Below are 17002 nucleotides of genomic sequence, written 5' to 3' on the forward strand. Positions count from 1 at the left end.
ACTTAGCTGTTCTAATATCTCGGTGCTTATTGTTCAAATAAACTTGTTCTAAATCGTCCCTTTAGAATGTAGAAAGGTTCACTTTCGCTATAACGTCCAACACATCACCTCATCGTATTAGGCTGTGTCAATAGCCTATTCATAGCCTATAATATTGTAGTGAACGGTGTTTACTGGCCACGACGGCTGTGCCCCACTGAACAAATTGAATGATTGACTGATTGATTGAGGAGTGGTACACCTGCAGCTTGTCGACTGTGGATGATTATCAGGGATAAAGAGTTGCGAGTTGGGGTGTGCGAGAGAGAGCTCGGGCTGGTGTGAGTCGCGCGGCCAGCCGGAGCGTTTGGCTATTTGTGGACTATCGCTACTGTGGATTACTGCTACCTGAACTCTGTGAGCTAACTGTCTGTGGACTCTATCGCTACTGTGGATTACTACCTGAACTGAGCTAACTGTGGCTACTTGTGGACTCTATCGCTACTGTGGATTACCTGAACTCTGTGGGCTAGCTGTGGCAACTGGGACTCCCCGAACTAACAGGCCTGTGAGTGTGTGTGTGTGTGTGTGTTGTGCGTGTGTGTGCGGGCATAGTTAGCCCCAGGCCGGGGTTAATGGCCAGTCCCTTCCCCTAGCATAACTCTGCCATAGAGAGGGCTGTTTTAGGTGGGTTGTGTGTGGATGAATGCAGGGTGGGTGCATTCGGGAGGTTGGGTTGTGTGTGTCAACTTTAAATAAATTGTAAACGTGACTCCCTGTCTGTGTGTGATTTGACTCCTCCTCCGACCACGAAACAAATATTACAATATAGCCTACTGTAAGTGACATCAGTGAGCTGAACAATTGCTGTCTTCGTTAACAGTTTCTCTTCAGTTCAATATATTTTTGTACTATACTGTATTCTGTAGATAAATGATGTGGCCGCTGACAATGTTATAAGTTATTTTATATTGTTTTTGCTATTTGGGGGGTTGGGATGGGGGGTTGGGATGGGGGGTGTTGGCCCTCAGCCTCACTTGCTGTATATAATTTGGCCCTCGGGGGGAAATAATTGGGGACCACTGCTGTATACCATAACCAGTCTACAGTAGCCGGTTTCATGCTACCTGGAGCTAATCTGTGACCGTCTGTTATCAGAATAAATGGTTGAGAGCCAAAGACAAGTGACAGCTTTGCATGATCATTACACAACAAAAGAGAGATAACTCTGTTATTGATTTGTCCTCATTCCTATGTTTTCAGCAGACTGGCTTTCAACATTAAGATGCTGCTATAATAGGATGATTCTGAACTATCTACTGTAGTTCTAGGCTACTGGTTGTCCAAAATAAACAACAAGTCTAAATTAGTGTCTCATATCCTATATAACAGAAAAACATGCTTTCGCTCTCAATTTTGAATTCTGATGTCTGTCTGAAAGAGTGTGTGAAGTAGGCCTACAGCCTGTGTGTAATACAGAAAAAATATGTGAAAATCTATCATTTTCATATGGTGTTGAAATGTGAAGCCATTTGTCATAGTGAGTCGAATAGGGTTAATATTGCTTACATTTAAGTGAAAGTTGTCATTATCATAACATTGAGCTATAGAGTAGAAGTTAAGGTCTTTTAGGCTACTGCATTTTATGTCATCAGCATAGCTCTAAATTGTTTTCTGCTGTTCCATTTAAAAGATGTTTTCAAGATCATTTGCACTGCCATGTTATGTATTTGTGTGTTATGTTACTGTATTGCAGACTCAGGAAGTCCAGAACGCATGCCATTCAGACAGTGGGGTTCCAGCACTCGGAGTGGTTCTCCTGTGGTCCGAGGGTGAACAAGTAAACCGTGAAGACATTTTACGATTGTTTAGACTGGATTTTACCATCTGTGTGGCTTCTTCAGTGTACCTCTCCTCTTCTGTTCATCAGTTCACCAGTGTGTTTATTTTATATAGTGGATGTAGGTGAAACTCTTCTGCATGGAGAGGCTGGACAACTCTCTGAAGCAGTGGTGGCACCTGACCAACACCTTTTACATGGAGATCCCAGAGGTGTTCTAATTAGCAAACACTTGGTTTGTAAGGGGGGTTTTCCATTGCATGGTATCAGCTCAACTCCACTTGACTCGCTTTTTTTGATTTTCCATTAGCAAAACTGGTACCTGGTACCTGATACTTGGTACTATTTTTGGCATCACCTCACTTGAGGTTCCAAGCGAGCTGAGGCTATACCAAAAGGTGACGTTAATAACATTACAGTTGTTTTATTCAGTGTTGCTATGGCAATCAGCTAGCTTATGATGGTACTTTGTTGTAGTGGAAAACGAACACCTGGTACCAAAATCGAGTAGAGTCAAGTCCAGTTGATCTGATAACATGCAATGGGAAAGCCCCATTGGATTGTCAGTTACCTCTAATTCCTCAATGGTTTGGCTAACACATTGTGTCACAAATTCATTTCTAGGGAAGCTGTGAGCAGTAAGCTTCCATGAAGCTTGTCGTCTACATCCAGGTTTAGACACTTAACTGAAGAGGTGTTTCTATAGTCATGAATCTTCACCCCCATTTAAAACAGAATTTATGAGTGAACATGCAGACCGTTATTGAGGTGGTATAAAGACCATGTTTGTTTCTATTTCTAGCAGTAGTGTGATGGGGTTGTCCATGTGTCGTCCGGCATTGAGATGGAGGCCAGCTTTCATCTGGAGATGGATGAAGTCCAGGTATTTTTTCTTACGGTCACCCATCAATTCTCTACTAAATTTTATTTCTTATCATTACCACAAGGAGAATGGTCTTCTACAGATGGTTGAGATTTTTAAGACCTTCCGGAATATGACCCATCTCTGCAGATGGAAAGGTGTCGACCACGGAACACACTAAAATATTCATTGTCCCCGCTCCTACCTTCCCTTCTCCTGATAATGTTCCTGTCAATACTGATGCTCCTGGCCTGGACACCGCTGCTGGTTCTGATGCTGCTGCTGATCCTGCTACTGCTCTTGACGCTGCTGGTGGTCCTGACACACCTGGTTCTGGCGCTGTCCGCGGTCCTGACGCTGCCCATGGACGTGGTGCTCCTGATTCTGCCACAGTCCATAGTCGTAACGCTGCTACTGGACTTAACGTTGCCCGTGTTCCTGGCGCCACTGGTCCTGACGCTGCTGGCCCTGATGCTGCCGGCGCCGGCTCTGTCCGTGGTCCTAATAGTGCTGGTCCTGATGCTGGTGCTGTCCGTGGTCCTGATGCTGCTGGTGCTGGCTCTGTCCGTAGTCGCTCACTCTGATGCTGGTGCTGTCCGTGGTCCTGATGCTGCTGGTGCTGGCTCTGTCCGTGGTCGCTCTCTCCGACGCTGGTGCTGATCTTGTTGCTGTCTGTGATCCTGACGCTGCTGGTCCTGACGGTGCTGGCACTCTGAACTCTGCTCAAGTAACATGAAGTGCTTATGCTAGTGCTACTCTACTCCCCAACTTTAAGCTGCAGTGTTCTCCGGTGATAACCTGCTCTTGTTAGTGATTCCATCCTGTCATTCTAATGCGTTTTGACTGTTTGCTGTAGTAGGGGTCAGGAGACAGCAACCTGCTGCCTTGAGGCCGTGTAGGTTCACTCCCTGTAGTAAGTACTGTGCTTGTGAATTAGGAAAACAGAACAAAGGCCACAACAGGTATCACAACAGGCGAAATCCAAAAGCCAGCAGATTAGGCTGGGTTTACCCAGTCTAGCACATGATATATTCTTGCTCACCATTAAAACACAATATAGAGACCAAACATTAGTCACTGACTGGGCGTAAGATATGAATAAGCCTTGCGTCACACTTTATGCCATGTTGCGCCAGGTGTACCACAGGCACTGATCTATAAAGAATACCCGGATAGTGCATCTACGTCAACATTCTGAAGCCTCAGCGCGGCGGCCATTATGGGACCACTTGCCATAGGAATGCATAGACAGTAAAAGACAGTAAAAGAATGTTGCCGTTCTGCAACAATAGAATTGGAACACCACGCCGCCATTAGGTGCTGTGTCCACCAAACGCGTTTTTTACAGCCAGAGCGCCCACAACCTCCTCCTCTCGGCGCTTCGATAAGTGTTTATTGTTGCTAAGTTACCAAAACCAGAGACGGTTTATAACGAGAAGTGCCATTGACGAGCCCGGCGCTGTTCTAAAAGTTGAACAGATTTCAACTTTGAGCGCTCTGAGCGCTGCGACAAAAAAGGTCGGCGCCGACAGTTTTTTTCCGCCGAGGGCACTCAGCGCTGTGAGCGCTGAGCTACATAGACTTTACATTGAAAATTGTCGCCGTCGGCGCAAAAAACGCGCTTGGTGGACACAGCACCTTATGGGACCACTCGGGACAGTTCCATTGGCTTCATTGTTGATGGGTCAGCAACAATGAGATAGTCTATCCAGGTATTCTTTAAGGCCAGTTCAAACCGAAGATTTGCGACGGTCTGAGACGGTTGCGGAGAGCAGTTGCGGCTGTGTGAATCAAAAGTTGCAAGCAGTTGCAAGCAGTTGCAAGCCGTCGCTAAACATTCAACATGTCAAATCTTAGTTGCATAGTTTTAGAATGTTGCAGCTCGTCTCGTCGCAGATCTTGTGTTTGAACTGGCCTTTATAGATCAGTGACCACAGGGCACAGTGGTTTAAGGGATTTTCACATTTTCTTGCACCACTGTACGTACTATGAAGTCTAAAACACACACATTGTATCAAAATTACGTCAACATGCATGGAATAACATGTTCAATGAAACTGGTCTCATGTTTGATGAAATGTATTTAATGAACTATGATCACTTCTGTACAGTAAGTTCTGTAAGTGACTTAAGTCAGGACATGATGTGTTGGCAAGTCCAGATGCAATCTAATTCTGTTTAGTGAGACCATCGGAAGCATCCAACTCAGCAGAGGGCTCCTCCTTCAGCTGAGTCTCACGGGCTGGGAAAAAAATGACAAAGAACAAAAACAACACTTGCCATGTATCAAAGAATGCCATTAAAACTAAAATGAATAAATACATGAATGTGTCCAGACTTTGATCACATTTTTAGTTGCTTTTATTTACCTGGCACATTACCGTTCTGCTCTTCAAATGAGGTAACGTTGTGGTAATGCCCAACTTTAGCTCCTCTCATTATTTTCTGATGAAGAAAGAAAACGATTAGTTCAAATTCAGAAATTGATTAATGAAGAAATATTAAATCTGCATACTCACATCAGTCTGAACGGATTTGTCCTTCACTCACTAGTCTGTCAGATCACAATTAGTCCACATAATAGACACATTACAGTGACCCGTTACATAAACTGAACTCTACCTTGAAGGAGAACTTGAATTTGGGCATCTTGAAGAAACAGCACCCTGTGGTCTCTTCCTCCTGAGCCATCTCCTGATGGTCGGCAGCACACTCAGGAGCCTTGGTGACCTCGGCCAGAGAGTCCCTCAGCTCGCTCTTCATGGCCTGAACCTGAGAGGAACCTGCAAATAACAGAGTGTTTTATAGATCTCCTTCATTCAGAACTGGTTACATTAGAGCAGGTAAAAGATTATTTTACAGTATATTGTATATCCAGGAAAAATGTGAAAAATGTTCGATCCAGTTGAGGTGATGCTTTAGATACCATCATGAACTTACTTGTGCTTGGAACAAGAGAGCCTTCACAGTCAAGGAGACTTTGTGCTCCATTCTTTGATTTCTGAAGAACACATAGCTATATCATGAGTAAAAGGTATACCCTTCAAGTGTGTAGTACTGTATATTGTTTAGTGCAACACTCCATGACCAACTTAGCTCAATTATAAGCATCAAACTTTACCTTCCAATTGAATTTTGGCATCTTCAGCCAGGATGGAGTAATTTTCTTTTTGGTCTTATTATTTTGCTGTAGTCCAGTTACAGCTTTAATCGGTGGGATCCTAGGTTCAGAAGCTGCTAAGTTTGTTTGGCTACAAGTTTTTACAATCTCTCCTGTCAATTTCTCCACAAGGGAGGACTCAAAAGATGGATCTTGTGATTCCAGGGCAGAGCACAGCACATCTTCAGACCCAAACTCTCTAGTAAGATCCTTGTAAACATTTCGGTACATCAGGTGAAAATTCACTTGCTGCGGATGACTTTCATCACCTGTGATACCAAAACGTGTGTCAAGCTCACACAGAATCTTCTGGATCAATTGCCTGGAGATATCCAGAACTTTATCCGGAACTCCGTCCTGATGGGTGGTGGAAGTGCGTAAGCTAACTTTCCTCAAAAGTCGAATGACCAACATGGAGACTAGGGAGGCATAGTCATTCTTGAAATCATCACTGTTGGCAGAAGCAGCACTTCCCTCATTTCCCTCAGCATTTCCCTCAAACATGTTGAGGACACAGGGTGATGTTGTGGTCTCTAGGTTGTGCTGGGAACGTTCTCTGACGTCAATCAACAAAGCACTGAGGATCTCCTGAACTAGTGCTATTTGTTCTAAATCTTCTGCACTCTTAAGAGCAGAAAGATCCCACATCATGGACAATATCACTTGGCTTATGACATGTCTGGCGGAAGCCATTGTTGTTTCCTCTTCACTGTCAGAGGAAACAGATTTGGAAAACAATTTCCTCACCGCATTCTGAATGGCACTGAACATTGTTTCCGATGTTGAGCAGATCCTTGTCATAGACACACCTCCCATGACTCGTGCTGTCTCCACAAGATCTTTCATCCCCGCAACGACATACCCAACAACGTCATATGCTGCTGAGCGAACATTTTGGCTCATGTCTTGGTTCATGGAGTCAATAACATCACAGACAAAGTCATCAACAATATCATCGACAAGATCATCAGCAACAGACTGTGAGTGGGAGCCGGGTGGATAGAAGGCAGGAAGCTCACAGTAGTCTGTCTGGCTCTCTGATTTGGTGTTTGACTCATGGCAGGAATCATTGTCAAGAGTTGTGAGCAAAACCTCACTCACTTGCTCGGTTGCTCTTTTTCTAAATTCAGTGCCGGTCAGCTGATCCAGCAAAGGAATTGAGAGTGATATTCCAAAGGCTTTGGCATGTTCAGCCCTCAAGGGTCCCTCTTTTAAAACAGGCACACCATTGACTATAGCAACATGTTCTTGCAGAATCTCATCGGCTTGTTCATTTAGTGCCAAAAGCATCTCATCTGTGAACCTCAGATTTTCCTGCTCCAAGGACAACTCTCCATCCTTCTTGGCATCTGACATGCTTGCCCTGTTACAAGGCATAAACACATGTAGATATCTGGCAAAAATGTACTGCAAAGGTAAACTACACACAGTTGACATAAAAGTAAAAATAAGAGCCACAATTCCACACAAGGATTATATTTGGGCATGATATACAATCAGGAAGCTCTACTTTACGGATGCACTATGATAGATGTAATAAATACTAAAAGCTTGCATTGTATTAAAATAGTCATTCCAGTGATTAATGTGCATACTGAAGTGTGAGTTGCCCTGACCTTGTTCCACATGGAATCACGTATGTAACAGGAATACATAGAACCTTTCTGAGGGCTGGGATCAGGAAACGACGAGTTGTCCGGACCACTTTCGCTACTGGGCAGGAACAAAGCTGACTAACGTCTTCTTTGGTCCCCTAAGTAAACAAAAACAGACCAAAAGCTTTTTCATTCGCATGTTAAAGGATACTTGTTTTTGTTCAAGCACAAGAAATAGTCATAATTATCATTCTCAGCAGTAGAATTCTGAAGACTAGGAACAAGCTGTTTTGGGATACACGCAGGCAACAGTGACCATAACATCTGGTTATCCCTTTAATAAAGAGGTAAACGTTAGGTCATTACGACAAATACAATAGTGCTGCGATGCGCATGTGGAATGCCCAATGGCTATGCTGGCAATAAGCAAGGTAGGCTATTCTAAGAAATGTCCAATACCCGTTAAAGGAAGTTTCCTTTTACCTTTATTCAGACATGTTCTGGCCAACTACAATACAGTTTGTTTTGCTATAAATTAAAACTCGACTACACTTTAAGAAGCAGCAATAATTTTAGTAAGGCTAGTAGACTAATCAAAGAGCTAACGCAGAGAGACATTTATCTCAAATCTTAACATTTCAAATCCATAGCCAAGGCCTATTTAGAATAGGCTACGTAAGACTTATAACTCTGCGATCGGACTATTCCGGAGCTTACCTCGTTTCTCTCGGACATTGTTAGGTCGGGAAGACAAAGGCCTGTAAATAGTCAAGTTATAGGCCTAACGTCGAGGAATTGCATAGCCTATCGACCTTCTCAAATGAAGTTAGGTTTTGTCTGAGAGCATTTAACTCATTACCAAGCAAACTAGGGCCTAGGCTATTATGACCTAATGAAACAGCTGTTTTGCGTCACAATGCCCTGACCTGCTTGCTGCAAAGCTAGGGCTCTACGCTAGTTAAGTGATTTCCTAAAATATCCCAAAATTACTCCACTTGCGTGTTGTGCCTAACAACGAACGCACTTAGCTGTTCTAATATCTCGGTGCTTATTGTTCAAATAAAATTGTTCTAAATCGTCCCTTTAGAATGTAGAAAGGTTAACTTTTTCTATAACGTCCAACACATCACCTCATCGTATTAGGCTGTGTCAATAGCCTATTCATAGCCTATAATATACTGTAAGTGACATCAGTGAGCTGAACAATTGCTGTCTTCGTTAACAGTTTCTCTTCAGTTCAATATATTTTTATACTGTACAGTATTGTGTAGATAAATGTGTGGCAGCTGATAATGTTATACGTTATTTTATATAGTTATTGTTTTTGCTATTTGGGGGGTTGGGATGGGGGGTGTTGGCCCTCAGTCTCACTTGCTGTATATAATTTGGCCCTCGGGGGGAAATAATTGGGGACCACTGCTGTATACCGTAACCAGTCTACAGTAGCCGGTTTCATGCTACCTGGAGCTAATCTGTGACAGTCTGTTATCAGAATAAATGGTTGAGAGCCAAAGACAAGTGACAGCTTTGCATGATCATTACACAACAAGAGAGATAACTCTGTTATTGATTTGTCCTCATTCCTATGTTTTCAGCAGACTGGCTTTCAACATTAAGATGCTGCTATAATAGGATGATTCTGAACTATCTACTGTAGTTCTAGGCTACTGGTTGTCCAAAATAAACAACAAGTCTAAATTAGTGTCTCATATCCTATATAACAGAAAAACATACTTTCGCTCTCAATTTTGAATTCTGATGTCTGTCTGAAAGAGTGTGTGAAGTAGGCCTACAGCCTGTGTGTAATACAGAAAAAATATGTGAAAATCCATCATTTTCATATGGTGTTGAAATGTGAAGCCATTTGTCATAGTGAGTCGAATAGGGTTAATATTGCTTACATTTAAGTGAAAGTTATCATTATCATAACATTGAGCTATAGAGTAGAAGTTAAGGTCTTTTAGGCTACTGCATTTTATGTCATCAGCATAGCTCTAAATAGTTTTCTGCTGTTCCATTTAAAAGATGTTTTCAAGATCATTTGCACTGCCATGTTATGTATTTGTGTGTTATGTTACTGTATTGCAGACTCAGGAAGTCCAGAACGCATGCCATTCAGACAGTGGGGTTCCAGCACTCTGAGTGGTTCTCCTGTGGTCCGAGGGTGAACAAGTAAACCGTGAAGACATTTTAGGATTGTTTAGACTGGATTTTACCATCTGTGTGGCTTCTTCAGTGTACCTCTCCTCTTCTGTTCATCAGTTCACCAGTGTGTTTATTTTATATAGTGGATGTAGGTGAAACTCTTCTGCATGGAGAGGCTGGACAACTCTCTGAAGCAGTGGTGGCACCTGACCAACACCTTTTACATGGAGATCCCAGAGGTATTCTAATTAGCAAACACTTGTTGGTTTGTAAGGGGGGTTTTCCATTGCATGGTATCAGCTCAACTCCACTTGACTCGCTTTTTTTGATTTTCCATTAGCAAGAACTGGTACCTGATACCTGGTACCTGGTACTATTTTTGGCATCACCTCAGTTGAGGTTCCAAGTGAGCTGAGGCTATACCAAAAGGTGACTGAAATAATATTACAGTTGTTTTCTTCAGTGTTGCTATGACAATCAGCTAGCTTATGAGGGTACTTTGTTGTAGTGGAAAATGTGTTGTAGCTGGAGATGGATGAAGTCCAGGTATTTTTTCTTACTGTCACCCATCAATTCTCTACTAAATCTTATTTCTTATCATTATCACAAGGAGAATGGTCTTCTACAGATGGTTGAGATTTTTAAGACCTTCCGGGATATTACCCATCTCTGCAGATGGAAAGGTGTCGACCACGGAACACACTAAAATCTTCATTGCCCCTGCTCCTACCTTCCCTTCTCCTGATAATGTTGCTGGTCAAGATGTTGCCTCTGGTCCTGACACCCCCAATCCTGATGCTCCTGGCCTGGACACCGCTGCTGGTTCTGATGCTGCTGCTGATCCTGCTACTGCTCTTGACGCTGCTGGTGGTCCTGACACACCTGGTTCTGGCGCTGTCCGCGGTCCTGACGCTGCCTATGGACCTGGTGCTCCTGATTTTGCCACAGTCCATAGTCGTAACGCTGCTACTGGACTTAACGTTGCCCGTGTTCCTGGCGCCACTGGTCCTAACGCTGCTGGCCCTGATGCTGCCGGCGCCGGCTCTGTCCGTGGTCCTAATAGTGCTGGTCCTGATGCTGGTGCTGTCCGTGGTCCTGATGCTGCTGGTGCTGGCTCTGTCCGTAGTCGCTCACTCTGATGCTGGTGCTGACCTTGTTGCTGTCTGTGATCCTGATGCTGCTGGTCCTGGCTCTGTCCGTGGTCCTGACGTTGGTGCTCCTGGTGCTGCTGGTCCTGTCTCTGTCCGTGGTCCTGACGCCAGTGCTGATCTTGTTACTGTTCGTGGTCCTGACGCTGCTGGTCCTGGCGGTGCTTCTGACTCCTGCTGGCACTCTGAACTCTTCTCAAGTAATATGAAGTGCTTATGCTAGTGCTACTCCCCAACTTTAAGATGCAGTGTTCTCCAGTGATAACCTGCTCTTGTTAGTGATTCCATCCTGTCATTCTAAAGTGTTTTGACTGTTTGCTGTGGTAGGGGTCAGGAGACAGCAACCTGCTGCCTGAGGCTGTGTGGGTTCACTCCCTGTAGTAAGTACTGTGCTTGTGAATTGGGAAAACAGAACAAAGGCCACAACAGGTGTAACTGGCGAAATCCAAACACCAGCAGATTAGGCTGGGTTTACCCAGTCTAGCACATGATATATTCTTGCTCACTATTAAAGCATAATATATAGATTGAACTGTATGTCCTTTAATAATGTTTTACTGCTTTGATCAGGTCTTGCTCTGAGAGGAGCAGTATGCCAACTTCATCACCATAGCAGGGAAGATGATGTTGCACACCTTGGCTGCTCTCAATGGACAGGTAGCATTCTTAGGGTGCATTTAGTCTCACAGGACCAAATGTGACTTTGACACGCAAAAATAGAAATCAATCAGTTGGATGACTGAGTACACATCTGAAATGTATACCAGGCAATACAGTGGGTTCACTGAACATATGTTCTCTCCCCTCCCCCCTTTTCCCACTTTCCTCCAGGATGGTGTGTTTCAACAGGCCTTTGCCCACACTACTGGTCGTGCTCAGACCATCAAGACTGAGCTGCTGTAGGTTCAGGTATGTCAGCTGTACTCATTGGCTCACCTAAGCTAATGTCCTTTGGTAGATCTTCATTATTTCTTTTGGTTTTAGATCCACAGTCTCAACTTGCTGGACGTCATCTTTAAGATGATGTTCTTGCCAGGCTGTCCCATGTGAGTTTTGCAACCTCAGAGGCCGTTGCCCATACACTCATTCAGCAGTTCTGCCTAATTCACACCACTCTCTGTCCTCCCTTCTGTAGTGGGTTCAGGGTGGGCTCCTGGATCATCTGGTGACAGTGATCCATTCCTTCTTGCCCTCAGAGGCATGGCCACCTCAGGCGGTACAATGCTGGGAGCTGCTGCGGGTAAACAGCCTCTTCACCAACCATATCCTGGAAGTAGTTTATGTATCAGTAGCCTTCTGGACTGAATGTCTCTCTTTGTGTCCGGTCCGGTCTGACCACAGGCTGATGTGCTGGGTCTGCTGGTGGAGGTCTTCTCCCTGGAGTGGAGTGTGCACAGCTGACCACATGACCTCTCAGTCGGGCTCTTCAGCTGCCTGGAGCAGCACATGGACCAGTACTGCCCCCTCATATCCTTCTCAGTGGTTTGATCAACTTAAGGGGCTGATTGAGGTACATTTAAGGGGAAGATTTTGGCAGACTAAGTTTTGATTAAGTTGAAGGGTTACATTTAAGGGGCTAAATATGATGGGATTCAAAACATTGTAATATAATGTTTTGTGTGGTTGCATTATCTCATTTGGTGCTCCCTAAAGAGATACTCCACACCTCTCTCCCTCTCTTGCTCTCTGCAGCTAGTTGTGTTGCCCCCGGTTAGTGTCATTCAGTAGGAGCATTAAAACATGAGGACTTGGGAACACACAGCTGCCAACTTTTGTGGACCAGGTGGATATTGGATTGGACATATTCAATGAGTTTTTTAATGTATTTTTGTATTTTTATTTTTTTATATTTTAGCACAACTACCTGCAAAGTTTCCATCGTTGACACACTTTAATTAGCAACATACTGTATAATGAAACAGTTAACAATGTATGCTTGTAACTGTGGGACTTACTTACTATTCAATTACAGATTCGGGCAATGCAGAATTTGTCATTTACATTATTATTTTTTCATGAATAGAATGCACTTGGTGTCATTTGGCACTCTCATTGTAACAGTGTACAGCATTCTGTAATACATTTGCTTCTGGGTGATTTTGATAATCATCTTCTGAATTCTTAGGTTAAACTGTTCCTAGATCTCCCTGTAGGTTATGGATGTAAGGGTCAGAAGAGCACATTCTCATACGATTCAAATTGAGTGACCACTGGGACAGGTTTTGGAATAAGAATGTTTATCAAGTCAGATCCTGGAAATAGAAAAAAAAATACTGCATGTATCTTTGACCTGTTGATTCGTTGTAGCAGGGCACACATTTTTGCTTTTGCTTTCAATTGCATAGAAAATCTGCTCTCAATAATCACTGTACATATATTTATGGGGAATGTAGTTGACAACTGCTCCTGCGTGTTTTAAACAGTGCCTTTGAGAGGCTGTGTTTTTGTTTGTTCTTGACAAGCTCTTCTGCTCCTTTGATTGAAGTTCCAGTGAAGCAATGGAAGAGCTACAGTAAGCTCTGAGTCTGAAGTGCAGAGTTGTCAAACTTTGTGTTTATTTTTGCCTGCTTCAGTTACATCAATTCATAACTCCATTAACAATGGATATGATATTATAGCACTTACATTCCAGGGAAACATTACCATGACAATTTCATAACTTCTCAGAAAGGGCTATGAGGCCCTACCCCACTTCAGGGGGTGCAAGCATAAGAGGCTTTTAATATCAATGTCATGAGGTGCCACCAGGGGCAGTAATGTGACAGACTAAGCCAGCATCAATCTGAATGGACACTCAGGGGGGTATTGCAAGTAGGCCTATATGGTTTAGTCACAGAGATAGTTGCAAAGATTTCTGTCCTTGCTTGCCTGTTTAGGCTTCATTTCATGTTTAGTGACAAGCCTTGTCATTTAACCAAGTCAATCTCCTACTATAAAGCACTGCTTTGTTAGGAGAATACAGCTATACATACAGCTATACAGCTATTCTATAAGGAGGGTTACTTACCAGGTTTGTCACACCTAAACAGGGGAGGAAGCACAGGAGTCTTTGCGTGTCTGGTGGAGGAACCCCCCAGGTGATACACAGACCTGTAGCAGAGCTGGCTCAGGAAGAAACCGTGCAGATGCAGAGGGAACCGACCAAACAGCGACAAAGAAGCCACTCGGTTCTTAGGCCGCTTGGAGATTCCGGTGCTCATTTGTTGAATGAAACCGTATTCAATCAGATCAGACTCACGGACTGGTTGGGCTAAAAGGGAAGGAGAGGACAGCAATGGCAAGCAACGGACCACAGAAAGAGGAGAACCAAGGTAACTCAGCGAACCCTTTTGCCCATCACTCTACACACCTGTGTTTCTGTTTATCCCACTCCTGATCACTTCACTGCTCTCGGCTCCAGTGCCACTAATGGCTCTGCTTATGTTTATCCCACTCATGACGTGATCAGTCACTGCACTGATTTAGGTTTACTGGGCCACCCATTGCCCATTACACAGCATAGAGAAACACATCTTATTCTGCATCAGCCATGTGGGGTTGTAACAAGTTGTGTGTGGATTGGTGGTCTCAGTAATAATATTCCGTTAAAAAAAAATGATGAGGGGAGAAAACACTAGCTTTTGTGACAAAAGTAGCTACCACTTTGTGGAAAGATCACATATCTGTATGCCTGAGAGATGTACCATGCATCACTGCCTTATATTTGTCAAGGCTTTTGCCGGAGAAACTAGTCTCAGCCTCTTCAAAATAGTTTAATTCATCAACTAGGCGACAATTGTGAAGTTTAAATCCCAACAGCATGGCATGTCAGTGTTTTTGCCTTTTCTGCATTCTGCTTCAGTGCATGGTTTGATATTTCCTCTACTATACAGTATTGTTAAAACTTTGGAAAGCACTGCTGATTAGGATACACTGTGTCACTTTGGACATTTTGCTGTCATGGGTACATTTTTCTTTGAGTACCATTCTGACAATCTACCCGAAGTTCAGTTTGTTGATAGTTCAGTTTTAATTCTTTTTTTATTTTTTTTATCCTTTTTTTAAAATCTTTTTTTACTTTCAGGACAAATTTGATGATGGAGCAAAACAAACTTAATCGAATTCATGAGTAATTTTCATCTTTTAAATAAATATTCCATGCTATCCAAAGACTTTTGTAATCATATATTACTTTTCTAACATGCTGACACTGATGTTGGGCTTTTCTGGTCCTAAGCCATCTTCCTAATTTGTCTCTCTTGCCACCAAATCACCTTAGCCAAGTGTGCTAAAGGGCATAGCTGTCGGTGGGTGACTGAAGACTGCAGGTTTGGTCATGTTCTGATGTGAGATGCGAGTCCCCTCCACAAGACCTGGTCAATTTTGGTTCCCAGCAGGATGAATAGTCTCAGAGGACTCAGATTTGTTTCCCCTGTGGAGTGGAGGACAAAACATGGCAATGGAATTGTGTGTGTATTTTTGCTCTAGTTCTCAGATTTTCTTCTCTTTTTTTGTCACAACATAAATATACACAATTGTTCATTCTGGCTAATATCCAGACAACATTATATATTCAAAACTGCATTTTACAGTGCCCTTCACATTTATTGCCACCCCTCGTAAAGTTGAGTAAAGAATCATTAGAAACTCATCCTTTGCAAATTTATCCTAATTTCACAATTTCACAATGAAAACATTGAGGGAAAAATTCAATCTCTTCAGGAAGCAAATTTCAGAATGAACAATGCATCATAAATAAATATACACAGTAAACATACACACACATTCTAAAGTCTTTCTTTGCCAACAACTCAAAGATTGTCTAGTTACTAGTTTCTTCCAGAGCCATATACTGTAGATACATGTATCTATATGGCTCTGGTTTCTCCCATAGAAATACATTGACACCGGAGTGACCTCCCGATTGCCTCCTAAAGGGGAGTGGCAGTTGCGAACTCTACGTCACAATGAAACCAGAATTTACCCTCATATGAATCGTCTCACTCTATAAACCGTCTCTGTCTTAGCTCTCTCATTTGACACGGCATGTTGGAGAATACAGAAGGAGAAATTGTCTGTTTCTCTTTTCAGAATCTCAGATTGTCCCTATTCATAGGACCTCTTGTGCATTCTCCTCTTTAGCTCACCCCATTGGTTTTCTATGGAGTTAAAATCAGAGGACCGAGATAATCATGGTAGAAGCTTGATTTTGCGTTGAGTAGGCTGTTTTTGTGTTGGTCTGGTCTGGTTTTGGTTCATTAACCTGCTGAATTATCCAATCATGACACAATTGTAGTGTCTTGGCAGAGATAGACACATTTTGATTTAAACTGGCCTGGTATTTCATGATGTGTTCATGATATGCACCCTGATAAGATTCCCAGGGCATTTGGAATGAAAAGTGTCCCACAGAACTCCTTCATAGTTATCCATCCAAACCCACCATGAATGTTTGTTGACAAAAGGTAAATTGACATTCCATCTGACAATGGAACATGATTCCAGGCAAATCCCAATACTTTGCAACTCCAATAAACCTCTGTAACTCTCAAAGAGTGCTCCTTGTGGAATTGTTTGCCTCCTCCTCACTCTGTGCAGGGACAAGATAAACATGAGCTCTTTTCCATGTGAGTTTGTAACATTTCCATTTTATTGGGATTTCTTAATTGTTGCTTTAGAAAATTGACAAATATATGTTTAATGTGAAATCTTCAGACAAATATGTGTTTTTATGGGTCAATCCCTGTTTTATCACTTAATCTTCATATTTGGGAATACTGTTGTCTTTATACAACGATGATATGGAGTTCGAACAAATTCATTTATTTCCTTTCAAGGTTTGACTTCTCATTGCAGTGTGTGTGGATGCTCAGTGCTCCTCCTCCCTCACCATGTGGAGGGATCTGTACATTCAGTACACCGTTTTCATTTCACTCAGTGAAAGGACAGTTTCTGAAAGATACCCCCATCTTTGAATCAAACATATGACTTCATTTGGGTCCAGATAAGCTTAATTAGTTGAATATTTGTTAAAAAGAAATGAATAAATAAAAATGAAGGCTTTTCCTTTCCTCCCCCTGTTCCTTTTAAAGAACACTTTACTGCCTGTAGCTATGTAAATTGGAAACGGGCCTAACAGACATGATTTATAAAACAATTTCAGTTCGCCTCGCAGCCGCTTAGTCTGTTAATTAATCTGGATATTTTGCCATACAAGTCCTGAGAGCCTGTGTTGGAGCCGACACTGAGGACAGCATGCTGGAGAAATCTGTAGAGCACGTCCACAGAGATCAC

At 42.9% G+C, this 17002-nt stretch overlaps 2 protein-coding genes across 2 annotated transcripts; both read right to left on the bottom strand.

Annotated features, from left to right (window-relative positions):
* Nucleotides 1-5104: 5104 nt before the first annotated feature.
* Nucleotides 5105-6423, bottom strand: LOC134070678 (uncharacterized). The gene is made up of 3 exons (XM_062527092.1): nucleotides 5803-6423; nucleotides 5622-5682; nucleotides 5105-5464 (listed from the first exon to the last, which is right to left on the bottom strand). Exons 1-3 carry the CDS (start codon nucleotides 6343-6345, stop codon nucleotides 5271-5273), a joined length of 798 nt encoding a protein of 265 aa, XP_062383076.1. The 5' UTR covers nucleotides 6346-6423; the 3' UTR covers nucleotides 5105-5270.
* An 86-nt stretch (nucleotides 6424-6509) lies between these two features.
* On the bottom strand, nucleotides 6510-8239 carry LOC134069726 (uncharacterized). The gene is made up of 4 exons (XM_062525754.1): nucleotides 8154-8239; nucleotides 7458-7594; nucleotides 6651-7204; nucleotides 6510-6550 (listed from the first exon to the last, which is right to left on the bottom strand). Exons 1-4 carry the CDS (start codon nucleotides 8169-8171, stop codon nucleotides 6510-6512), a joined length of 750 nt encoding a protein of 249 aa, XP_062381738.1. The 5' UTR covers nucleotides 8172-8239.
* Between the last annotated feature and the right edge of the window lie 8763 nt (nucleotides 8240-17002).

This window comes from Sardina pilchardus, chromosome 22 (assembly GCF_963854185.1).
Source record: "Sardina pilchardus chromosome 22, fSarPil1.1, whole genome shotgun sequence".
NCBI classification, from domain to species: domain Eukaryota; kingdom Metazoa; phylum Chordata; class Actinopteri; order Clupeiformes; family Clupeidae; genus Sardina; species Sardina pilchardus.